The sequence below is a fragment of the Orycteropus afer genome, unplaced genomic scaffold (assembly GCF_000298275.1).
Source record: "Orycteropus afer afer isolate SDZICR_OR568_19922 unplaced genomic scaffold, OryAfe1.0 scaffold00069, whole genome shotgun sequence".
Taxonomy (NCBI): Eukaryota; Metazoa; Chordata; class Mammalia; order Tubulidentata; family Orycteropodidae; genus Orycteropus; species Orycteropus afer.
The window spans coordinates 7,773,000-7,799,501 of record NW_006921656.1 but is presented as its reverse complement, the minus strand read 5'-3'; the positions used below and the strand labels follow the sequence as shown (position 1 = coordinate 7,799,501).

The window sequence follows — 26,502 nt, the reverse complement described above, 5'->3', positions numbered from 1 at the left end:
GACCCCGTGTGGGTCAGAGTAGAACTGTGCAACACAGGGCTTTCAGTGGCTATAAACTCACAGATTGCCAGGCCTTTCTTCCAGGCGCTGCTGGGTGGATTTGAACTGTCAACTCTTGGTCAGTAGATGAGCACAAACCATGTGCACCACCCACACAGGGGCATGTTTTCCTCCATACAGATCTCCCATGCCATTCACAGTTCATGCAGGGGCAGTTCCACCCAGGCTCAGGGGAGCGCACCTTGGCTCTTCTCTGCTATGTCCCCTCTGTGGCTAGCTAAGAGCGTTCCTCGCATGTTCCTCAGGAGAAAATCATCCACCCACTAGTCACAAAACCCCAAGCCACACCCTTGAAGGCTCTGGCTTCTCCCACTGCATCTTCCCACTGGCTGGAGAGAGGGCAGGAATCAACAACAGTGCTGACGGTTTCGCTACAGTGAGCTTTTCGCCATAAGTCTGTTGGAGAGTTTTTAGGTCACTGGCAGGTCTCAAGCATGATGCTTGGGCCTGATGGGCAGTTTTAAAAGATCACCCTGTGTGCAGGTGAAGACTGGGATCCAGACCCGGGGGAAGGGGAGGGAAGAGCAGCTGCTGTAAACCAGGGATGACAGCTGGGACGGCATTTGTCAAACTCCTCTGGGGCTCTGAGAATGCAGAGCTGACGCAGGAGGGACGAGGCGGGGATTCTGGGCACCTCGTCGGCTCCCTGGTACGGGTGCTGCTGGCATCTGCTGACCAGGGGCCACTGTGAGCAGCAAGCGCTTAGACTTAGATGAGGGCAGCAGCCTTAGACGAAGCCCTAGACTTAACGTTAGATGAAGGCAGCAGCCATGGAGACAGGACTACTCCAGCTACGTGATGAAGGTACGCCATGGGACAGAGGATTTTCTAGCGAGTGGTTCAGTGCTCAGCTGCTAACCAAAAGCCTAAGTGGTTTGAACCCACAAGCTGCTCCACGGAAGAAAGATGAGGCAGTGTACTTCCATGAAGACTGACAGCCTTGGAGACCATCTGGGGCACTTCCACTCTGTCCTCTAGGGGCGCTATGGGTTGGAATCGACTCCGCAGCAGTGGTTTTGGTTTGGGCTTTGCTTCCATGAAGACTGACAGCCTTGGGAACCCTGTGGGGCAGTTCCTCTCTGTCCTCTAGGGGCACTGTGACTCGGAATCAACTGAACAGCAATGGGTTTTGAATCTTTACTGGAGCAGATTGATAGGTCTTTCTTCCACAGAACGTCTGGGTGGATTCAAACTGCCAACCTTTTGGTTAGCAGCCAGCTAATCATTAATCATTGCACCACCGTGGCTCCTGGGTGAAGGTAGCGTGTGTGGACACTGGTGATAGGTTGGAGTGGAGTGACATACCGTGCAGGTGGGACTGGCACTCCGGGTTTGGTCTGAGCCCTGGTGTGCAGAGCCTGCCATTTTCTATGTGGGGACACTTGGGGGAACGGGCTGTGGAGTCAAGGTTCCACTAAGTGACATCTTCTGGCCAGGACGGAGGCACCTGCACAGGGAAGTGACAAGGGCGGGCAGCCCCAAGCTGCACTGAATGGGGACAAACCGAAGAAAGCTGATGTTTGACAGGGCTCGCAGCTCTGGCTTCCTCCTCTCAGGCCCAGTATAACTCTGATCTTTGCCTCGGGCCCAGCGACCTCAGACAGCAGGGACAACTCTCTGCGTAAAGCTGCAGAGAGGAGACAACTCAACAACACAACAAAATGCCTGGCCTCAAAGAGCCCCTGGGTCAGGAAGCAGGCGCCCAAGCAAACAGGGCTGAAGTAGACAAGGTGAAAGTGCAAGTGAAGTGGGGTCCCGCAAACAGACCGGCGAAGCTGCAGCTGTAGCAGCACATGATGGTGGAAGTCAGGGCTCAGGAAAGGAAGAGAAAGGGGCAAAGTTCACAGCCCGGCACCGGCAGGTGGGCTGGAGCCGCGTTCCACGGAGAACGAGCACCAGGATAGCACAGAGGCGGCTTTCAGACCATTTCCCGTGTGGCCACAGCTGTCTCACGGCACTCATTTTCACTTTAAACACTTCACAAAGGAATGAAATTTGTAGTAGCTACTCTGCAAAGAGAAGGCTCAGCAGCAGCACTAAAGGGCTGTGGGACGGGGCCAACGTCGGGAACACTGGCCATTAGAACTCGGGCCAGGAGCGGAAAGCTCCTCAAGGTTTATTTAAGACAGAAGAATGCCAGTGAGTGAGGGAGAACCAAGGCAGGCTGACACAGGGGGTGCAGGCATTAATGAGCAGGGAGAGCGAGCGCCGCACTGCCAAGAGCCCAAGAGTATCTTCTGTGTCTGGACCTGCATGCTGAAGGCCACTGATCAGAGACGGCGGGTTAAATGTTCTAGAAGGAATGGGAAGTGTGAAACATTTCGGGAGGATCCCTGTGGTATAACTAGGAGCTGGATACCATTAAAGCTGGCAGGGCCCCAGGATCAATAACCTGGACCACAACGTTCTTCAGGCAGGAGTCTAAGCTTACCAACCAAAACGTACAGCTGAAAACTGGTTGTCATGGTCAGTGCCCTGATCAAGGGGGAAACAGAGGAAGGAGTCAGTGAGGCTTCAGGATTTGACAGAGACCACAAGCACGGGGAACTGAAAGACAAAAGTTGCATCTGGGTTTTGGTCTCCATCAGGAATCAGGTCCACTGCTTGGGGACCCAGTATTTGTTCCTCTGAAGCTTTAGGGACACAGAGGGTGCTTATATTCTGGGTCCCTGCAGTATCCAGCTGACTGCGATGGCCTGCAGAGGACGGAGGGGATTCCCTTGCACGGGTCTTCCAAAAGGTCTTTGAATCCACCGTGACTGTAATGACACACTAGAGTCAGGAGGCATGGAATGCAAGTGATGTTCCATCGCACAGTGAGTGATCACACAAGGAAAGAAAGCAGTTAAAATGGATGGAAGCTGTGGTTACTAGAAGGCGCTCTAGTGGCACAGTGGTTAAAAGCATTTGTCTGCTAACCTAAAGTTTGGCAGTTCGAACCCACCAGCCATTTCGTGGGAGAAAGATGAAGAAGTCTGCTTCCATAAAGACGGACAGCCTTGGAAACCCTATGGTGCAGTTCTACTCTGTGCTATGGGGTTGCTATGAGTCAGAATTGATTCGATGGCAGTAGGACTCTGCCTGCAAACCAGGGAGAGATCTGTTCATCCGCACCGTGGACTCTGCCTGCGAGTCAGGGAGCGATCTGTCCATCTGCACTGTGGACTCTGCCTGCGAGCCAGGGAGAGATCTGTTCATCCGCACCGTGGACTCTGCCTGCGAGCCAGGGAGAGATCAGTTCATCTGCACCTTGACTGCCTGCAAATCAGGGAGAGATCAGTTTCCAGGATACACCAAAAAGTACCTCTATGAGAGTCAGAAAAGGAAGATCCCATTAGCTCCTCTGTTATTCGAGGCTAAAGGGACAGCAGAAAGGAAGGGCTTCCCTCAGTTCTTGTTGAGGATAGGGTAGGAGAGAGAACTCAACTCAGCTACACTGTAAGGCAATGGCCAATATCTTCTGCACCATCCTCTGAAAAGGGATAAACACTGACTACCGTGCTCCCATGGGTTTTTAGTTTGCAGTCTCTCGCTATGTCCTTATATGAACAGATCACTGTCACAGAAAACAGTGATTGCTTTTGAAAATAATGAAACCAGATCCCACTCCCCATTACTTTGCTATAATCCGGGACAACCCCATGTGTGTCAGAGCGGCACTGAGCTCCACAGAGCTTTCTGTGGCTGACTTTTCAGAAGCAGGTCACCAGGCCTTTCTCCAAAGGGCCTGTGGGTGGATGTGAACCACCAACCTTCAGGTTAGTAGCCAAGCCCTTAACTGTCCATGCCACCCGGGGACTACAAGTCTCATGTTAATGTCCACATCAGCCCCAGAGGTGAGGAGGCCCATCTGGGCTCCCCTTCCAAGCCGATCAGAGCAGGCAGCTACTGTCAAGCCAGAGAGTCTGCATTTGAGAAGTTCCTTCTTTAAGGCAACTTCTTCCCATCCAATGTCCTACACAGACACCAGTGGGAAAAGGCTTCAGGGGAGCAGGTGATGAGGACTTGCAATTAATACGAGACAGGCTGGAACCACTGCCTGGCAAGCAGGGCAGTGGTGTGTGTGTGGTCACCAAAGGATGGACTACATTCCCTTATAAAAAGTAATGCACTACAGATCCCCAGTGGATTCTGATGCTGGCTGGCAACCAACATGTCTTCCAGGGAGAACTGCTACTAGAAATCCCTTTCAGATGAAGCACTATACACTGAGCCCATGAAGGAGGCTCTGCCCGTTGTCTTCCCAACTCACATTTCCTCAACTTCACCCTCCAGTGCCAACCAATGGGGACCAAGCCAAAGAGGACAAAGGGCACGGGAGCAGGAAGGTTCCAGCAGAGCTGCAATCCATGCATTAAGAAAATCAGTAGTGCAGACACGTGGGAAGAGCACCAGGGACTGGGAACAGGACTATGGCGGCATCACTCTGCACCGTGCCAGGCAGAGGGTCTGTGTGGGGAGCTGGGTTGCTGCCTACAAGTCTGTGTGGCCTTCATTGCTTGCCCTGGGGTTACCTGCCACTACTGTCACCAAGGCACTGCATAACACCATCTAGCACATCAAGGAAAAACCATAAACACAAGAGAATAGTGGCAATCCCCTAGGCCCTGCAGAGAACCTGGTGCAGGGGTGGGCAGTCTACTCTCCAGCAGGTGAGCCCAGGGCAGCCAATGTCTGGGGTACAGACAAGATGCCCTGGGGGGACAGAGACCTGGCGCCACCAACAATCAGTGTTACCAATACTGGTTACTGCTGAGACAGTTACTGCAGAAATGGCGACTCCTACAGAATGACCTGCTTGTTCTTGCCCAGTGGACTGAAGTAGACACTGGCACTCATGCAGGGCCTCTGGGGTCGGAGTGACAGCACTGCCTGCTCTCTGAGCTCATTCCTCAAACACAGAATGAGCTCTGGGTCCTGTGGAAGATGCATGTGAAGCAGGGAACTTTGAAAAGATCTCAAAATATGCTAAACCAAAACCCAATTCACTGCCATCGAGTCAGTGTCCACAGGGCGGCTGAAGAACAAGGTAGAGTTGTTGTTGTTGTTGTTATGTGCCGTCAAGTTGGACCCAACTCATAGTGACCCCTCCTTGGGTTTCTGAGGCAGTATCGCTATGGAAGTAGATTGCCCCATCTTCCTTCCGAGGAGTGGCTGGTGGGTTGAACCGCCAGCCTTCTGGTTAGCAGTCAAGTGCCTTAGGCTCTACGCTACCAGAGCTCCCCGCCGCATCCCTCATCTGTCCTCAGTGGGAATCTTGCCATCTGCAGAAATGCAGAGTATTTGGTAATCAGATCATCCCTTTCATCTCTCTGCCCATATCTATCCCTCTACCTTTCCGTAGTGATACTGCCTCGGAAACCCAAGGAGGGGGTCGCTATGAGTCGGGGCCGACTCGACGGCACATAACAACAACAACAACAACCTGTCTCCCACCTCATTTTGACCTCATTTTACAAAAGACTTAAGCTGGCTTACAGAAATACTTAAAAGAAAAAAAAAGTAAGTATGTCAGAAGCAGGGAAATACATAATTGAGAATCAAAATTCAAGTTCATGGAGAGAGTTAAAGTGCAGACGTGGGGCTTTGCGCAGTTATCCATTCATTCACACTGTCAGTATAATCGACAGGAGTGCTGCTGTTGTCAGGCAGCGTTCTCATTGCTGGGATATGGGAGTGGCCCACGCCTGCCATCACCATGGTGGTTATTCTCTGCTGGGAAAATGGATAATACGCAAAGAGACAAGTGGCACGTGAAGGATGTTAAATGGCAAGGCATGCTGTGGAGAAAAGAGCAAGGAATGGGGGAGATGGGGCCGGGGAGTGTGGACTGTTAGGAAGATGGTGCCGATGTTTGAGCAGAGACCTGGGAGAGGCCTGTGCTGCTTGAGTTACCCAAATTGGACTGTACACTTGACACTGAATTTCAGAACAGAAAACAAGAGGGAAACCAGAACAGTTAGCAGATGGGAAAGGATAGCTTTTCTTGGCACTGACAGGTAAAGGCATTCCTTCAAGTGGCTCTCAAGTAGTGCCTCCTCAGTGATGTGTCCCAGAGACCTGCTTGGAAGGTCACTGTGCAAAGTGGACTTCTAACGCATCTCCATGACTGTTTCTCCAAGTGCCCAGCACTCGTGCAAACCATGACGCTCAGTCTAAGTCATTCTCTCGGGAATGGACACGTCCTCGATCCGTGGATAGGAGCCGCAGCCTGTGCGGATGGATGTTTGGACGGCCTGTCTTACAGACCCTCCTCCTCAGACAGCAGGCCATTGATGTTTCAGTCCTGCCCTGGCTGATAGTCTGCATTGACCCGGAATAGGCTCATACTCTTCCAGGCCAAGCACTCCTTGAGTTGTCTTTGTGACACCAGATTGCAGCCCTCGCCTTGTCTTATGAGTCTCTTCATTTGCATCTGGGCATTTGGAGTCCTGACAGGACAGGTCTGACTGGGATGGTGTCAGGAGATCTTGGGGTGTCTGGGGTCCCAGCTCCTCTCGTGCACTGCTGGCAGGTGCTGCGGGATGTGAGCTGCATCTCCTTCCAAGAGCAGGACTGCTGCCACTCAGAAGCGAGAGTTGTTGGGCATTGCAGGCAGTGCAGCGACATGTAAGGTCGTGGGGTTTAGCACACAGCTCAGCTGGGCTGCGGGGCATCAGCCTGACAGCGTGACAAGGCAGTAGGCCCAGAAGCACTGGTGCAGTCAGCGTACACAGGGACGCCGGCTCGCGGTGGGAGACCTCAGGGGCTCCCTTCAGGGACTCTTCTTTCTTGCTGTGAACACCGGGCTTAAGAGCAGTCACTGTGTAAGTCTTGATTACTGTGTTTATAAATGTTTCAGAATGTGTACATCCTAGTTACTCTCTTGTCTGACTGGCCCAGAATTTAGGACGTCCAGATGATGGGTGAGAGGATAGATGGACGGATGGACAGATGGATGGGCAGGTGGATGTTAAATGCTCACATTATAAGGAAAGGATTGTGATGGTTCTGGCTCTCTTAGGTGAAAGAATGTCACTGAATTCAGTTCAATGTCTTATCATTTAAATTTCAATGTAGCTGTTTTTAGTAGGCAAATTGGTTTTGATTTCTTTGAATTAAACCGTGGTTTAGGGTTGCTTTTTTTTTTTTTTTTTCCAATAGGGAAATGAGATCTTAATGAGAGTGCTTAAGCCACTTCAGTGTGAATTCTAGTGCACCTCTTAGTAAGCAGGGATGTGTTCCCTTCTCCCTCGTGTGGGGAGCACCTTGATATTGGGGACTTTGTCTTGCTCCAGCCCAGGACATCATACCAGGTAGGTGCTCAGTCAGGCTTTAGAAGCGGACGTGAATGTGCTGTGGTTTTCATGTTTGGATTCCCTCATGCAACGCTGCCCCCCAGCACCAGAGAAGGGAAACAAGAATGCCTCGCCGTGCAGTGCATGATGCATGTAGGAGAGCAACTGTTTTTGAAATTTGCATTGAGTAGTGTATTTTGGGGGGCTCTGGTAGCATAGTACCTAAGGCACTTGACAGCAAACCAGAAGGCTGGTGGTTCAAACCCACCAGCCACTCCTTGGAAGAAAGGTTGGGCAATCTACTTCCGTAGCGTACCACCTCAGAAACCCAAGGAGGTGTCGCTATGAGTCGGGTCCAACTTGACAGCACATAACAACAACAACAACTCTACCTGTTCTTCAGCCTCCCTGTGTCGAGTAATCAGGTGACATTGTAAATTTAAAGACATAAAGAGGCTTCAAAAGACCAGTCCTTGGGGAAACCCCCCTGGCCCTCAGCCCTCCCTCAGTTCCTGTAGACTCTCCCCACTGGTGCCCGCGGCTCATGCATGCTTTCCATGGTGAGGTGTGTCTAAGTGTGTCCACAGCATGTGCATTTTCTCTCTGGGATTCCTTATGAAGAGTTTCTAGATTCTTTTGAAATACATCACACTGTACCCAAACCCCGTTCCCCAACACACACAGCACAATGAGAGCCACTGAAGACACTGTCCCACAATTGGAGGTAGAGTATGAACAAGGATGGGACTAGACCACTTTCCTTCCAGGTTTCACCTGAGGCAGTTAAGACCTTGGGGCAATCAGTGGGTGGGAGGGAGGAGGTGTCCCGGCCAGCGAGGTCCTTACCTGCTTCACAACAGTCACAGTCCCTGGTGCCATGGCAACCACAGAAGCCACAGCAGTCGCATCATGAGTCTCAGTGCCCAGCTCAATGATCTGCTGGAGGATGTTCACAGCTGTGGGGTCGAGTCTGTCACCTACGGGGAAGAAGCAAACAGCAGACCATTGAGGGCCTGGCACTGTAGGTCACTGTGCAAACCCAGCCTCTGTTCTCTTGGGCGAAGCCTCTTCCAGAGGCTCCAGGGCTTCTCGGTCATCTCTCATTCTGACCACAGAAGTAATACGTAGTCTCAAAACCCCAAACAACCCTGTGAGGAAGATGGTACTGTGATGACACACACACGGCCCCTTGGGAGAGTGGATGCTTAGGCCCAGAGAAGCAAAGAGACTTATCTCAGCCATGGGGTAACCAAGTCACACATCTGGAATGCAAGCCCAGATGTGCTGAATACAAATGCTGACACAAGACTCCTCTAAGTGGAACTGCCAGGAAGGATCAGTTAATGCATTAAACTGTCAAGTTAGTTTCCCCTTTGCACACAGTAAACCAAAAAGATCAAACATGTTGCCATTGAGTCAATTCCAACTCATGACAACACCATGCGTTACACAGAAGAGCCGCTCCGTAAGGTTTTCTGGATGTAATCTTTATGGAAGCAGGTCACCAGGCCTTTCTTCCACAGCGCTGCTAGATCTGTTCAAACTGCCAAGCTTTAGGTCAGTAGCCAAAAGCAAGTTGTGTATGCCACCCAGGGACCTTTTAGCACATAGTAGATACTCAAAAAAATCTTCCAACTAAATTATATAAATTGCAGGTATAACATCCAAGGATGTCCCAATTAATCAAACTTGTGGGCTTCAGAATTCCTAACGAACTTAAGCTTGGGGTCCTATTTTAATCATCTCACAAGATTGGGATCCACAGCTCCAGAGCAGCTACTTAGTGGACCCTGACATCTCTCACTGCCTGTGCAACCACGTCACTTCCCTGCACATGGCATCCTGGCCCTGACCACTAATTTCCTAAGAGGGAAATGACTGCTTGATCTCCATGTTCCCACAATGTCATGGAGTCTCTCACAACATGTGCATCCTCATGGACAGCTTTCCATGGAACCTGTTCTACGGCAGGTGAATCAAGATGAGATCAGATGGTGTGTCCCAGGTAGAGTGCAGGACACGTCAGGTGACTCGGGCAGTGACGTCAGTCACTTGCACATATTCACGATGCACCACTCCAGGCTTTCCACCCATAGGACCCTGAGCAGAGACACTTCAAATACACCTTGAAGCTGACCACACCAAACATCCAAAGATGCCAACATGGGCCTCTGAAACTCACTCCTTCATGACCATTTCTCAGGCACAAACTGTCAGCTGGCTCTGGATGATACAAATGGTTAACACAGTCTGTGCTAACTGGAAGGCTGGAGGTTCAAGTCACCCAGAGGTGCCTCAGAAGGCAGGCCTGGTGATCTCCTTCTCAGAAACTAGCCCCTGACAAGCCCACAGAGCACAGGTCTGCTCTGACACACAAGATCACCGGGAGCTGGATGGATCTGACGGCCAATTGTTGTTGCTGATGTCTGTCAGCCAGGAATGCTGTGCCTCCTGGGAATGTAAAGATCTAGGTCCCTCTCCTGTCTCCTCCCAGGGCTCACAGCTGACTGGGACAGAGCAATTATGAGAGCCCCTTGGGGAGTTCATACTGGGAGATGGGGATGGGGCCAGTGAGACATTGAGGGGAACCCTGCAGAGGGCAGCTGGGTTTCTGAGTGATGCCATGTAGCATGAATGCTAAAGATGAGAGTGAGTTTGCCAGGAAACATGCTTGGGGAGCAGGTTAAAGGGGTACAGGCAAGAGGAGCTAAGGTTCAGATCATGTGCCAGGGAGCAGAGAGTGTGTGTGTGCTGGGAACTGCAGGGTCTGGTGGCTGGAGCGGAGGCCAGGGGATGTGTGGCAGGCTGGTCCAGCACCCAGGCCATCAGCCATGCTGAGTCACAGAGTCTGAACTGTGTCCTAAAAAGCAGATCTTGCAGGACTGTTAGAAGGAGTGAGTACGTAGGTGTATGTGCTTGTGCCCGTGTGTGCATACACGTCCATGTGTGTGTATGTGTGTGCATGTGTGCATAATCAGTGCATACGTGTGCATGCCTGTGCAGGAGTGTGTGTGTGTGTACACGGGTATGAGCATGTGTACAGGTGTGTATGTGTATGCATGTGTTTTGTGCGTGTGTCCATGTGTGTGCATTTGTCCATGTGTGCACTGCATGTGCATGTGTATGCGCACATGTGTGCATGTGTTTATGTGTACAGGTGTATGTTTGTGCATGTGTGTGTGCATTGCATGCACTTGTGGGGGGGGTGAAGACAGACTGCATTCTACAGGTCTTGAGCAATCACCGAAGTCAATGAACATGAAGGAAGAAAACATGAAGGCATGCAGTTCTCGTAACTGCCCTGAACAGCTGAACTCTCCCATCTGCAGAATGAGCCCCCTCCTGTGGGCTGCCCTGTGGAGGCGCTGTCTCTCAAGTCCCCTTGAGCTCCAGGTAGTGGACACAGCCTTGCCAATCAGTTTCCCCTAGCCTGCATAGGCCAAAGGAGTTCCCTTTGCAGCTTTCCTATAACCTGGGGTTTAAGGATTTATGTGTGGGAGGGAGTGGTGATTTCCAAGCTCCTATGTGTATGTTGCTAATGTCAGATCGATGTTGGCTGAAAACAAAGAGTACCAGATAGATGTTTACTTGTGTTTTATTGACTATGCAAAAGCATTCAACTGTGTGAATCATAACAAATTATGGATAACAATGAGAAGAATAGGAATTCCAGAACACTTAATTGTGTTTATGAGGAACCGGTACATAGATCAGGAGGCTGTCGTTCAAACAGAACAAGGGGATACTGGATGGTTTAAGACCAAGGAGTGTGTGTCAGGGTTGTATCCCTTCACCATACTTACTCAATCTGTATGCTGAGCAAATAAGCTGAGAAGCTGGATTATATGAAAAACAACGCAGCATCAGGCTTAGAGGAAGACTCATTTACACCCTGAGATATGCAGATGAAACAACCTTGCTTGCTCAAAGTGAAGATGACTTGAAGCACTTACTGACGAAGATTAAACACTACAGTCTACAATATGGATTGTGCCTCAACATAAAGAAAACAATCTTCACAACTAGACCAATAAGCAGCATCACGATAAATGAAGAAAAGACTGAAGTTCTCAAAGATTTCCTATTACTTGGTTCCACAATAAACAGCAGTGGAAGCAGGAGTCAAGACATCAGATGATGTATTGCACTGGGCAAATGTGCTGCCAAAGACCTCTTTAAAGTGCTGAAGAAGGCAGGATCAAATCTGGAGATCCTTGATAGAGTGGGAGGAAAAACGTGGAACAAAATCCAAAAACTCGATAATGACCAGAATTACTGGTCAGATGGAATCTGGTGAGACCCCCAAAACTATGGTCCTGGGATACATTCTGTGCCTGGAATAAAGCTCACTCCCAAGGGCTGGTTCCCAGCCCAATAGTAAATAAGATGTACATGCAGACCACTCAACCCAGGGTGATGATGTACCCACATACTCTATGGAAATGCATCCCATAGAGCAATTGACCACAGGGCACCAGAGAGGCAACATTCACATAGAGGAAATGCAGGACAAACAGGAGTACATAACTATGAGGGGCACAGAGGGAGGGTTACTGGGCAGGGAGGGGAGGAGAATGGGTTAGGGTTGGGCATGGTAAATGGGGAGTGAAACTAAATGTACACATAATGTTGAATGTAAAACAAACTCTTAAAATAAAGAATTAAAAATAAATAAATATAGTGCTGAAGAGCAAAGATGTCTCTTTGAAGGACTAAGGCCAAGCCATGGTATTTTCAACAGCCTCACATGCATGTGAAAGTGGGACAGTGAATAAGGAAGACTGAAGAAGAGTTGGTACTTTTGAATTGCAGTGCTGGTGAAGAATACTGAAAACACCATGGACTGCCAGAAGAATGAACAAATCTGTCCTGGACGAAGTGCAGCTGGAATGCTCCTTGGAAGCGATAATGACCAGACTTCATCTCATCTACTTTGGTCATGTTGTCAGAAGGGACCATTCCCTGGAGAAGGATATTGTGCTTGGTAAGGTGGAGGGTCAGCGAAAAAGGGGAAGACCCTCAACGAGATGGATTGACACAGTGGCTACAACGATGGGTTCAGATATAGCAAGGATTGTGAGGCAGGTGCAGGATGGGGCAGTGTTTCGTTCTGTTGTACTTAGGGTTGATATGAGTCACAGTCTATGGCACCTAACAACAGCAACATGTCTCCTATAAGAAGCATTGTTGGCACAGTGGCTGCCAACCAAAAGATCAGAGGTTCAAATACACCAGCCACTCCACAGGAGATTAGGCAATCTACTTCCATAAAGATTTACAGCCTTGGAAACCCTATGGGGCAGTTCTGCTCTGTGCTATAGGGCCACAATAAGTCAGAATTGCCCCAACAGCAGTGGGCTTTTATCTCTTAATACCATTTGACTTTACCTAGTACTTTCCTCTTAACGCCTCCCACCTGCTCAGCCTCAGTCCCCCAAAAACAGACAGGTTGTGGCATGGGATGCTGAATTATGTTCTGTTCATATTTTGGAGAAAGCATCAAAAATAGATGCCTTCTATGAGCAATGCGTCAGACCCCAGCTGGCACAGCAGATTACTCTTTAACATGATCTAACTTTTAAAATTCATGACATTTGACACAAAAATCCTCATCTTCTTCTTACAAGAACTGGGAAGCAGAAGTCCTGGGCCCTGTCTCTGCCAGGGGGCCTCAAGTGGAACTGACAGCAGCTGTGCACCTCAGTGGATGTTGGGTCCTGGCGTGGCCACAGTCTCACCCTCTCCAGTGGCAAAGGCCACACCATCTCTGCTATTGCCTGCCTGGTCCCGTAGGTCTATGGTCTGAGTCCGGAATAGATGTCCACAAAGAAGCAGGAATGGTGAAGACACCTCAATAGGAAGTCAGGAGATCCAGATTCCAGGACCAAAGTGGGTGACCCTCAACCAATCACCTACCATGAAAAGCCACTTTCTGCTTCTGAGACAGGAGAAGAGTTAAGATCTGCTTCTCCCACAGATTGTTTTGAGGGTCAAATATGACAGAGAGTGGGAAGTATATTCCTGCACATCTCTGGAGAGAGAGATGCCAGGTGCCCAACAATGGGCCAGCCTCTGCAGTCTGAATGCCAGTCAGGCCCATCACCTGACTAACTTCACTCCCTCCCAAATGGACGCTCTCAGGACGTGTGTTAAAGGCCTGTTCTAGGGGGTACACGAGAACCGTGAGGAGACTCACCACTCTCAGAGGTGTATCTCAGGTCCTGGAGTGCAGCCACCGCAGCCTGCGTTCCCTGAACGTCCTCTTCGGCTTCTGTGATGTGGAGGTACTGGGTGGATGGTTCCTCAGGAGTTTCTGTGGCTGGCTAAATAAAAATGCAGTATCATCTAAGTGACCTTCCAGAATATTAACAGTTACCCAGAAGGTGCAACATCTTGCATCAACACCAAGTGAATGCACACGACCAACTCATACTTAGTGACACCCACATATTCGGAATCCCTGGGAAATTAGTTGCTCCAATAAATCTGTTTTCCAGAAAAAAAATGTCTCTTTGCAAGTCTCAAGATACATGAAAAACAATTTGGGTGGAAAGATTTCTCCTACACAGTCTTGCCTTAGGAAACAGAGCGTGCTGTTAGGATGAGCTTGGCTATGCCTAGATCTGCTTATCTGTGCTTCTAATGGCTGCTCGGTCTCCTCCCACTGCTACCAAGACTGTCTCCGATGCACCTCTCATACTGGGGCCTCAGACTATGTGGCCACTAGAGGTAGGGACACAGCAACGAAGCAGCTGATAGTGGCAAGAAGAGCGGTGTGGATAATGACATAACACCTGTCAATCTTGTAGGATCTCTGGCGGTATAGTGGTTAAGGCATTTGTCTGCTAACCAAAAGGTGGGTGGTTCATACCCACCAGCCACTCCATGAAAGAAAGATGAGGCAGGATGCTTCCATAAAGATTTACAGCCTTAGAAATCCAATGGGGGTCGCTATGAGCCAGAATTGACTCAATGGCAGTGAGTTTGGTTGTTTTGGTTTTGTCAATCTTGTAGTGGAGAGCTTGGCCCACAGAAAGAGCTGAGTAAATCTTACCTTTCCATGTCAACTTTATTTTTATAAGACTGATATGATAAACAAAGCCAACCACACATACATACAAATGTATTTGGGCAAAATTAGTACTCTTGTAATGGGTATGAGGAAGAAGTACTGGTGGCACAATGGGTAAGCACTTGGCTGCTAACTGAAAGGTTGATGATTCGAACCCACCAGCAGCTCCACAGGGGAAAGGCAGCCTAGAAAAGGGGCAGTTCTACTACATCACATTGGGTCACTGTGAGTCAGAATTGACTCAATGGCAAAAGACAACAACAACAATGGCTAAGAGGAGTTAAAATAACATTCGTAAGTGCCTTGTATCTCAAAAAAAGAAGAGGGGGACAGGCTTTATACAAGACCTAGATATTAATAATGATCTCTTTCCGGAAGAGTTGGGGGAAGCAAACAAAATTGTAAGGCAGGCAACATAAGTATCACCACTAAAGAACACCAAGAAAGACTTTAGACAAAATGTATGGGAGCCAACATTACCACGCTCTAAAGCACTTATCAGTAGCTAACACAGAGTTTCAGAAAAGGGTGGGCAAGTTTATTTGGGTATGTACAACCTGACACACAACAGACATCCAGTAATATTTGATGAATGTATCAATGAACAAAGCTCTGGTAGCCTAGTGCCTAAGGCACTTGACTGCTAACCAGAAGGCTGGTGGTGCAAACTCCTCGGAAGGAAAGTTGGGCAATCTACTTCCGTAGTGATATTGCCTCAGAAACCCAAGGAGGGTTGCTATGAGTCGAGTCCAACTCGACAGCACATAACAACAACATCAATGAACAAAAAGATTCATGGTTCCTCTTGAGTACCTTTAAACAACATATTAGCCACACTGGTGATATGCCATTACTAAGTGATGCCTTAGACTGTGAAAGAACAGGTTGCACACTGAACAGCTTCCCCATCTCATTCTGTGTGACAGTCACTTGAGGGAAGGAGGGTGCTCACTGCCAGGCATTCGTGAGAGCCAATGGCAGCCAAAGCTGCCAGGAGAGGCAGAGTGGTATCTACTGGTGACCAGCCATGCCAGCTTCCGGGCTGCTCTGCTGCAGTGGCGTCAGCTATTTATGTTGGGTTCACAGCTCAGCTGTGTTGGAATCTGGCAGGCCTTTAGAGATGAGGGGCACTGCTGCCTGTATTTATAAAGGTACTTCCCGCCCAAGACCGAGTTTACATCAGGAGTTGTCTATTTTGCTTATAGAGAGCAAATCTGTGGAGTATGAACTTGACACCTGAGGGGATTAGTTGTTTTACTCTAGAGAAGGATGTGATGTTGATGACACCACCACCACCACCACCACCATCACTGTCATCTATCATTATCACAACAGCGGCCAGTACTGAGGGCTTTTTGGGAACTAGATTGCTGGCCTTAGCATTGTATGCACTGCTTCTCTCGAGCCTTTTGTCCTTCCAGGTATTGTTACCTCACTGTACAGATGGGAACACTGAGGCCACAGAAGCTAATAATGGCTCAGAGTCAGGCAATTTATAGGTGAAAGAGACAGGATTCAAAAGAAGTCTGTCAGACGCCAAAGCATATATATAGCCTTTTATATCTTAAACATTGTTCACAGTAAATTCTAAATTAACACAAAAGCAGAGACATGAGTATAATGAGCTTCCACATCCCCATCACTCACATTCCACTTGGACAGGCATCCATGCTGGCCAACCGTGTTTCATCTGCATCCTCATACCATCTGCCCCTTGCCCTTGAATGACTTTGAAAAAGCAAACCAGAACCCATACCCTTCATCTGTAAATATTTCAGAAGGTTTCTCTCGAAGGTGAAAAAAACTTTTACAACATACTGCAATACCACTAAGGAGAGCTCTCTGGTGGTACAGTGATTTAAGTATTTGGCTGGTAACCAAAGGTTGGTGGTTTGAACCCACCAGCCACTCTGTGAGAGAAAAATAAGGCAGTCTGCTTCCATAAAGACTGACAGCTTTGGAAGCCCTATAGAGCAGTTCTACTCTGTCCTACAAGGTCACTAGGGGTGGGGATTGACTCAATGGCGGTGGGTTTTGGCAATAGCCCTGTTACCCTGAAACCTTTAACAATCTCTTAATATGCACATACATTTAGGAAGTATTCAAATGTCCCCAATTATCTCAGTTTCTAACAGCTTCGTTGTTCAAACCAAATCTAAGGAAGGTCCACGCATCAGAATTGATTGCTATGTTGAACAAGACTTTGAACCTGCTGGTTCTTCATTCATCTTTTTCCGCTGGTAGTTTCCTTAGTGAAGAAAGCAGACTGCTGCCTCCCAGAGTTCGCACCAGGCTGGCTTTTGCTGATTATGACCATGGAATCATAAAACCTGCTCGTATCCCCTCTGCATTTCCTGTAAATCAGTGTTCAGATACAGAAGCTTGAGCAGAGGCTGGTTCCCTTTTCAGCAAGAATGCTTCATGGGTTATAGTGTGTGCTTCCATTAGGAGACACAGCATAAGCGGCCATCTCTTTATCTGTGATGTTGGCAGGCAACTGCCAATCACTACTATCTCCATTACATGGCTGCTGCTAGCTGCCGCTGAGTCTGCCTCCAACTGACAGCAGCCCGTGCGCAGCAGAAGAAAACGCTGCCCAGGGCTGCGCCATCCCCGTGATCGGTCCAGATTCAGCCACTGTGTGTCACAGGACTTTCACTGGCTCATCTTCAGAAGCAGATCTCCAGACCTTTCTTCCTCATTTTATCATTAAAATATCAGTATTCTAATTCTGCACTGTTTGCTGAGATACTTCTATAATGAGAATGCTCTCCTCATCAAAGACTTGGTTACCCTGAGGTCTGCTTTGTTTGGGAAAGGAGTAATTGCTTGATTCTGGACCTTCAGTTGTTGTTAGGTGCCGCTGAGTCCTCTCTGACACATAGCAACCCTGTGCACAGTAGAACAAAACACTGTCCAGTCCTGTGCCAGCCTCATGATCCCTGCTGTACCTGAGCCCGTCGTTGCAGCCGCTGTGTCCATCCATCTCATTGAGGGCCTTCCCCTTCTTCGTTGACCCTCCACTTTACCAAGCATATCCCTCTCCAGGGAATGGTTCCTTCTGACAACATGACCAAAGTAGGTGAGTTACCAAAGTAGGTGGAACCTTTAGTTATCAATTCAAAATAAAGAGTTGATTCCCTGGCATCCTACAGAGGTGACTTGTCAGCTGTTTTTTCACAGTATCATTGTAAATTCATGGAATTAACCACATTTTATATGTTTCATTGCAGTTACTAAACACTAACAACAGCCTCAGAATAACAATACCACCCCTACCACCACCAACAGAGTACAGTAAACAGTGAATTGTTTGGAAGTTCATTTTGCCCTCAGGTTATATATTCACTAGGGAGATACAATGAAAATACTATTTTAAAGTCTCTTGAAACAGTTCATCTCTGTAGTTATGCTACCAGTTTGATACACGGTTAGGATCACGTATTTCATTTTACTCTCAATTTCTAAGACTTGCTTTTTTAAAAGTTTAATTTTGTTTTTACTATTTTGTAAAATATTTCCAAAGTTTCAGAGTCAAAAACTATACAACCTGGTATGCTAAGAGTAGTTCAGCCTGTCTACTTGTCCCCTCCATCTTGTTCTTTCCCCACCCTTCCCACTTATGACAGCCTCCCCATCAAGGTCCCTGGGTGATGTAAATAATTTGCGCTCAACTAACTGGAAGGTTGGCAGTTTCCATCCACCTGGCAATGCCTCAGAAGAAAGATCTGGTGATCTGCTTCCATCAGATTGCAGCCACACAGAGACCAATGGACTGCAGTTCTACTCTGAACCACATGGGTTTCCGTGAGTCACAATCAACCCCACAGCAATGGGTTTTGCTTTTGTTTTTATGAACTATTTTATTTTGCAATAATTTTACAGTTATGGAAAAGTTTCAAAAATAGTACAAAGAGTTCCCCCATATCCTTCACCAGCTTCTATAACACTAGCATCTTACATAACGGTGGTTTGTTGTTGTTGTTGTTATGTGCCGTCGAGTCGAACCTGACTCATAGCAACCCCTCCTTGGGTTTCCAAGGCAGTATCACTACGGAAGTAGATTGCCCCATCTTCCTTCTGAGGAGTGGCTGGTGGGTTTGAACCACCAGCATTCTGGTTAACAGCCAAGTGCCTTAGGCACTATGCTACCAGAGCTCCCCATAACGGTGGTACAATTATTCAAAACTAAGAAATTAATATTGGTACTATACTCTTCAACTATAGACTTTACCCAGATTCTGTTAGTTTTTCCACTAGGATTCTTTTTCTCTGCCAGGATACAATTTAGGACATCATACTACATTTAATCACCATGTGCCATAGGTTATGTTATCTAGAGAAGCAAAATCAGTGAAATGCATACATATGTGTGTGTACGTATGTATGTATGCATATACGTAAGTACGTGTACCTATGTATATCTGTAACAAAAAAAAAAAAAAAACCTCACTGCCGTTGAGTTGGATCTGACTCATAGCAACCCTTCCTTGGGTTTCCGAGGCAGTATCTCTACGGAAGTAGATTGCCCAACCTTCCATCCCAGGAGTGGCTGGTGGGTTTGAACTGTCAGCCTTCTGGTTAGCAGTGAAGTGCCTTAGGCACTATGTCATCAGAGCTCCCTATGAATATCTAAAGTTGTTGGTGCCATTGAGTTGGCTCCAACTCATAGCCACAGAGAGAGATTTATTTCAAGGAAATGGCTCACACATTTGCAGAGGCTGGCAAGTCCCAAATCTGTACATGAAGCTTCTCCTGACTCATGTGGTCGCAGCGGCTGACAAACTCAAAATCAGCAGGTAAGGCGGCAGGCTGCTGGCTCACATCCCAAGAAACAAAGGTCAGATGATGATGAGTTGGGTACAAGATTAAGAGAGAAAGAGCTTTGCCAGAATATCCATATGGATGCAGGCCACACCCCTAAGAAAACTCCCCTTAGATCACAAATGGAAGATAATTTCATAATACTGAGAATCACAGCCTGGCCAAACTGTCATATAACATTAACCATCACAGTCCACCCTTTGTCATTTGGACCCTGTACCCACCTCCTTAAACCATACAAAATCTCTACAGAAAGACAATTACAAAGTCATACTTGTTCCAAACTGCATACAACCAAAAATGCACTAGCCCTGTTTACATCTTATGTTTTATAAGTAATGGGATAAAGGAGGGAAGAAAAAAAATATTTGCTAGACACACACACACACACACACACACACACATTCATATACATACAAGTATGCGTCACTTAACATCCATGAGACTTTCTGTGAAATAGGACATTATGCCATTTGGACACTGTGCAACATCATGTTATACAAAGGCAGTCCCCATATAATCTGTAGCTAAATCTCTGAAAGTCTTAAGACTTGATGGGAGCCGGCTGGAAAAAGGCTGCTGGATACAGGAGGCCAGTCTTACCAGGTGTGCAGCTGGGCCAAGCAGGAGCTACACTGGCAGCCAGAACAAGACTTTGTGCTCATTCAAGGGCACACATATGGGGGGCTCACAGGGACTTGGACAGGTGGCCACAGGAACTGGGTACACGGGTGCCAGCAGCAAGGCTGGCTGCGGCAGCCCAAGGTGCCACCACCCTGTTGGTGCAACTGCTTCCTGATCTTGTGCAGCCACTGCTGCTGGCTAGAGCTGAGACCCATGAGCGACCTTGGGCCCAGCTGTGCTGCCAGCACATACAGCAGGAGTGGTGGAGATGCAACAGGTCCTGCCCTCCACCAAGAGGGAAAGGCTGCATGGCTGCTGGCTGGTGAATGAAGGAGGAGGCGGAAGAGGAGGCACCGCAAGGATTGGGATGCACCCTGGAGCCTCACTGCTCATTCACTGCAGTGGTTTCTTTCTTTCTAACCACTAAGGGAAAATAACAAACAAAAGGAAAGCTGCTTTCCCTTTCAAAAAAAGGAGAAACACTTTATGGGACTATGGACATCCATGCAGTTGAACATTGACAAAACAGATGTTAAGCAATTCATACATGTATAATAAAATAAGGAAGAAATATTCAAAACAATTACAATTCTCATTTTTGCAATTGGCCATGTGGTATTTAGAACTGTCTTCTTCCATAAGCCATTCTGTATTCCCTTTGCCCTCAGCAAGTACCTCAGCTGGTAATGGTTTCTTGCCTGGTGAGGTGAACCAAATCTTCATTCCTGAAGGGTCTGGGCCATCATTAGTCATGTTGGAATTGGGTTGCTTAATTATATGGCATGGTCCTACTAAGAGATGGTCTAAAGGATCCCCTGTATTCCAGAAATACTCTTCTTTACCTCTATTATAAAAGAGATTCAATTTCCCCTTGGTAATCAGGATCAATCACACCATTGACTATAATAACTCCCTTTTTTTCCTGTTGATCCAGAGGCATAAGGAGCCCAAAGTGGCCAGGTGGCATTCTTAACTTCCAGTTCAACAGAATCAGTGTTGTGTCTCCAGGTGAGCGTATTCCTCCATTTGGAATTAAGACCTCCAGATCCAAAGCACATGGAGACAGGAAGAAAAAATTTTGTGAATGGGTCACTAGGGGTAGTAGTGACTGGTACCACCCCCATTTCTACTCTTTGGTTCCTGGATCCATGAAACCTGGCTGTGGAGAAAGAGAACCACTTATTTGATGTTGGTTTATAGCATATACAGCCTTCTGGAGAACATTGCCCCAACCCTACAAAGTACTGCCACCCAACTAGTGTCATAACTGTGTCCTTAGAAAGCCATTCAATTGTTCTATCAAGCCAACTCCTTCAGAATGATAGAGACCATGGTAAGACCAGTGAATTCCATGAGCATGGGCCCACAGCTGCACTACATTTTTTGTGAAGTGAGTCCTCTTGATCCCAGACAATTCTGTGTGGGATACCATGACAGTGGATGAGGCATTCCGTAAGTCCACAGACTGGTGGTTTTGGCAGAAGTACTGCATGCAGGGAACACAAATTCACATCAGACTAAGTGCCCATCCCAGTTGAAACAAAATGCTGCCCCTTCCATGATGGAAGTGGTACAATGTAATTAACCTGCCACCACATTGCTGGATAATCACCTCTAGGAATAGTGCCATATTGGGGACTCAGTGTTAGTCTGTGCTGCTGGCATATTGGCAGTCAGCAGGGGCTGTAGCCACATCAGCCTCGGTGAGTAGAAGTCCATGTTGCTGAGCTCATGCATAACCTCCATCCCTGCCACCATAACCACTTTGTTCATGAGACCACTGGACAATGAATGATAAAACTAGCTGAGGAAAGAGGTTGACAGGTTTCCATAGAACATGTCATCCTATCCACCTGATTGTTAAAATCCTCCTCTGCTGAGGTCACCCTTTGGTGAACATTCACATGAGACACAAATGTTTTCACTTCTTTGGTGCATTCAAAGAGATCTAACTCTTCCCCATACCTCCTTGTCACCAATTCTCTGATCATGTTCCTTCCAAGTCCCTGATCATCCAGCCAAACCACTGGCCACAGCCCATGTATCAGTATACAATTACACTCTGGACATTTCTCCTTCCAAGCAAAGTGAATAACCAGATGCACTGCTCGAAGTTCTGCCAGTTGAGAGGAGTTCCCTTCACCAGTGTCCCTCACGGAAGTCCCAGAAAGGGCCTGCAGTGCTGCAGCTGTCCATTTTCAAGTGGTGCCCACATTACATGTAGAATCATCTGTAAACCAGGCATGAGTTTTTTCTTCCTAGTTAACTGATCATAACAAACTCCCTATGCGGCCATAGAGGCAGAATGGAAGAGGGAAGGTAATGTGAGAGGAGTAGAGTTCATGGGCATTTGGGCCACTTCCTCACACAACTTAGTTGTGCTTTCAGATCCTGCTGAAGCTGAATCTCTTATACACTACTTCCATTTAATGATGGAGTGTTGCTGTGCACATTCAACTTTATGACTCTGCAGGTCAGAGAACACCCAATTCATGATGGGCAGCTCAGGCCGCATGGTGACCTGGTGGTCCAGAGTTAGGTGTTCAGTCTCTAGTAAGACCTAGTAACAAGCCAAAACCTGTTCTTAGAAAGGAGATTAGTTATTTACTCCAAAATCCTAAGCACCTGAATTATGATTCACCAATAGGAGCTTGCCAAAGACTCCAAATAGTATCTCTTTCTGCCACTGACACTTCAAACATCACTGGTTCAGCCAGATCATGTCGATGAGTAGCAAAGAGCCTACATGACAGCTCGAAACTATTGCAGAGTCATCTTTTGTTCAGGGCCCCAATCTAAACAAGCAGATATTCATGTCACTTGATAAACAGGATGAAATAGCACACTCAAATGAGGGATATGTTGATTCCAAAATCCAAAGAGGTCCACCAGGTGTTGTGCATCCTTTTTAGCTGTAGAAAGGATAAGAAGCAATAACTTATCCTTCATGTTAGAAAGAGTATCTTGACACACAGCACACCACTGGAAATTTCACTAAGGTGGAAGATGCCTGAATTTTTGCTTGAAATTTTCCAACCCTCTATCATCTAATGTCTTACCAATAAGTCTAGAGACATTGGTATTTCTTCCTTACTAGGTCCAATCAGCATAATATCATCAATGTAATGTATCAGTGTGACATCTTGTGGAAAGGAAAAGCAGTAAAGACCCCTTTGGATTGAATTATGACATAAGGTTAGAGAACTGATATACCTCTGAGGCGGGACAGTAGAGGTATATTGCAAGCATTGCCCACTGAAGGCAAACTGCTTCTGGTGGTCCTTCAAAACAGATTTGGAGAAAAAGGCATTAGCCAGATCAGCAGCTGCATACCAGTTACTAGGAGATATATTAATCTATTCAAGCAATGAAACCATAGTTGAAACAGCAGTTGCAAATGGAGTCATCCACTGTCATCCAAGATAGGCCAAATAGGAGAGCTGAATGGGGATGTAGTATAAATCACCAACCCTGCACCCTTCAAGCCTCTGTTGTGGCAATAATCTCTGCAATCCCTCCAGGAATGTAGTGTTGCTTTTGGTTTAGTATTTTCCTAGGTAGAAGCAGTTCTAATGACTTACACTTTGCCTTTTCCTACCATAATAGCCCTTAATCCACATGTCAGGGATCCAGTGTGGGTAGTCAGCAAGTTGCTGAGTATATCTATTCCAATTGTGCATTCTGGAAGTGGAGAAATTACTACAGGAGCTAAGATTACATTGATAACTTGACCACCATATGCCCCTTCTCTGACTGGCAGGGCACAATGACATTTTAGGTCTCCTGGAATTAGTGTCAGTTCAGAACCAGTGTCCAGTAATCTCTGAAAAATCTGATTATTTTCTTTTCTCCAATAGACAGTCACTCTTTTAAAAGGTTGCAGATCCCTTCGGGGAAGGCTTCTAAGAAAGATTAACAGTATAAATTTTTGGCAGGGTACTGAGGTCCTTCCTCAAAGAGACCTAGCCTCTCCATTCAAAGGGTTGTGGATCTGTGAACTGGCTCAAGTTTGGGAACTGATTGAGGGTCCCTGACTCTCTATTCTGGCAATTCAAGTTAGCGGGCCATTCACTTGACCTAGAATTATTCCTCTGGTATACATCAAGGAAACATTTAGTAGATTTCCCATCTATTTCATTCCTAGGGACACCATAACCTTAAGTCCACACAAGTCAGACTATTCAGATTACTGCTTGACTCTGCTGTCCATTACAGTAACCACATATACTTGTCTTTGTCAGTTAAGTGCCCCCACTTAGCCCCTACCTTCAAAGAGTCCAACCAACCCCATTGTAGTTAGGTATCTTAATTCAGTTAGGGCAGTTCCTACTGTCAAATCTGACTCACATAAAACAGCAATCACAACAGTCTTCAAGGATGCTGGGGCTCTCTTCACAATTTACTCCTCACCATTATGGTAAAATGTGTGTCCTCTGGGTACTCCATGGGTGGGTCTGTGGATCTAACTGATAAATCCACTTTAACATGCCAATTTCCCTAAGACTGCTTCTATAGTATACCAAGGCAGGTCTGGCATTTCAACTTGATTTAGTGTAGGCCGTTGCTTAATCCATGCTTCAGTGAACCAACCAAATAAACTATTACATCTTTTCCTAACCTCTCAAGTTGAAACACTGAATGAAGAATCTGTGCTTAGTGAACCCAAATCAATAAACTTAAACGAATCCAAAGTTATGTTCGTTGTACCATTATCCCACACCCTTAATAGCTAATTCCCAAAAATATTCCCTAGGTTTCTGTCTGTATATATTAGAAGAATCCAGTAGCTCTTTGGAAGCATAACATACATCCTCCTGGGTCACAGCTGGTACTTCACCTCTTGGGGCTGCCTGGGATATAAGTCTATTATAGGTCTAGAAGCAAAAATGGATGGATGGAATGGGTCCTGAGGACACTCATCAACGTCTTGTAAGGCATGTGTCTCAGGCAGTGCCCCAGGCAATACTCCAGGCGGTATCTCAGACAAAGATTTGTCAGGCACAGCTGGGGTGAAATCATCAGAAGGGGTGGAAGATATAGCCATTTTACTCAGGAGGTTGGCTCAGCAGACAAAGCTGGAGTAATCTCTTCAGATAGCAGTAAAATAGCTGTTTCTGTTGGCAGGAATGATTCCATGGAAGTTGGGGGCTCAATGTCCCCATCTTCCTGATTACTACCCATATAACCCTATCCCAAGTCTCAGAATCCTGTTTCTTTCCTGTCAATGACCACACTTTAACTTCAGACACTATTCAAGGCAGGGAATTCAAGTGTTGTTATAATTCAGCCACTCGTATGATAAGACTCGGGTTTGGGTTTCAGCACTGACAGCTCTGTTACTACAAGAAATAAAGCTTTCTTTCAGGGCACAAGTGAAAATTTTCAGGTCTTATATGCGGTGCTTGAGCTATGATTCTGAAGCCCTTAGCTCATCTCTTTCTTTCACCACTTTGTCTAGTGAAAGTAGGACAAACCAACCAGCTTCCTTAAACTTCTTATTCTGACAAAGTTGCAATAAAGTATCAAATATGTAATCACCCAGAGTCTCTCAACTACCCCATCCAGTCAAAAAAAAAAAAACCTCACTGCCATCAAGTCAGAGTTAACTCATAGCGACCCCTCCTTGGGTTTCTGAAGCCATATCACTACAGAAGTAGATTGTCCAATCTTCCTTCTGAGAAGTAGCTAGTGGGTTTGAACTACCAACCTTCTGGTCAGCAGTCAAATGCCTTAGGTACTACACCACATTTTCCATATTTCTATTGTCACCTCACGCCATGGCTTAGCAGTGCCTTCTTTACTACTGGAGGCAGAGTCATCAGCACCTTTGAGACTAGGCAGACTTGAGAACCAATTCAGAAAACTCATTTTACAGTACTGGTCCTTTGTAACCATTCTTGGTACCAAATGTCTTAGGCTGGGTTCTCCAGAGGAGCAAAACCAGTGAAGTATATGCAGGGATGTGTCAATGAACGTCCATTCAGTCAATGTCTAATTGCATATTTGCCTATGGCTCTGTTTGTTTTTTTTCCCCCTAAGGGAAAGCAGCTCTCCTTTTGTTTATTATTTCTTCCTAATAGTTTTAAAGACCCCAAACTCAGCTTCTTGCAGCACTAGACCACAGGAGGGATAAGGTAGGTGAAGCAGAGGACATGGCGCTAGGCATGGGCTTTCAGGCTTTGTCTAGTGGGCAAGTGGGCAGCAACATTAGGGTCCAGGCTGCTCCTGCTGAGCAGCCAGGCAGAACAGTGGGCTGGGCTGGGGTACTCCGCTCCTTCCTCAAATGCTCCTTCTCCCTCCACTCTCGTCACCGCCCTGTCAGCCACCACTGCTGCCAATGTTTATTTATTCCTCTAGTCTCTGCCAGCAGCTCCAGCAACAGCAGCAGTGACGAGGATGACCAGAAGCAGGCTCCCAAAAAGTTTTACTAAGGTAAACATATTTGCACAATGTCCAAATCTCATAATGTCCTATTTCACAGACCATATCATGGATGTTAAAGAACACATACCTGTAAATATATATAAATATACATATATAGAGAAATTTATTTCAAGGAAATAGTTCACACAGTTGCAGAGGCTGGCAAGTCACAAATCTGTGGGTCAGGTATCAGGCTAGAGACTTCTCCTGACTCTTGTTGTT

At 47.0% G+C, this 26,502-nt stretch overlaps 1 protein-coding gene across 1 annotated transcript in view; it reads right to left on the bottom strand.

Moving 5' to 3' along the window:
- The window catches only part of ZFAT (zinc finger and AT-hook domain containing), a 257,978-nt gene that overhangs the window by 19,847 nt on the left and 211,629 nt on the right, over positions 1-26,502 (bottom strand). Inside the window, exons 13-14 of the mRNA XM_007940573.2 lie at positions 13,534-13,660; positions 8,184-8,314 (exon numbers count right to left, since the gene is read on the bottom strand). Of these exons, the coding sequence (XP_007938764.1) occupies positions 8,184-8,314; positions 13,534-13,660 (258 nt within the window). The remainder of the gene's footprint in view (positions 1-8,183; positions 8,315-13,533; positions 13,661-26,502) is intronic.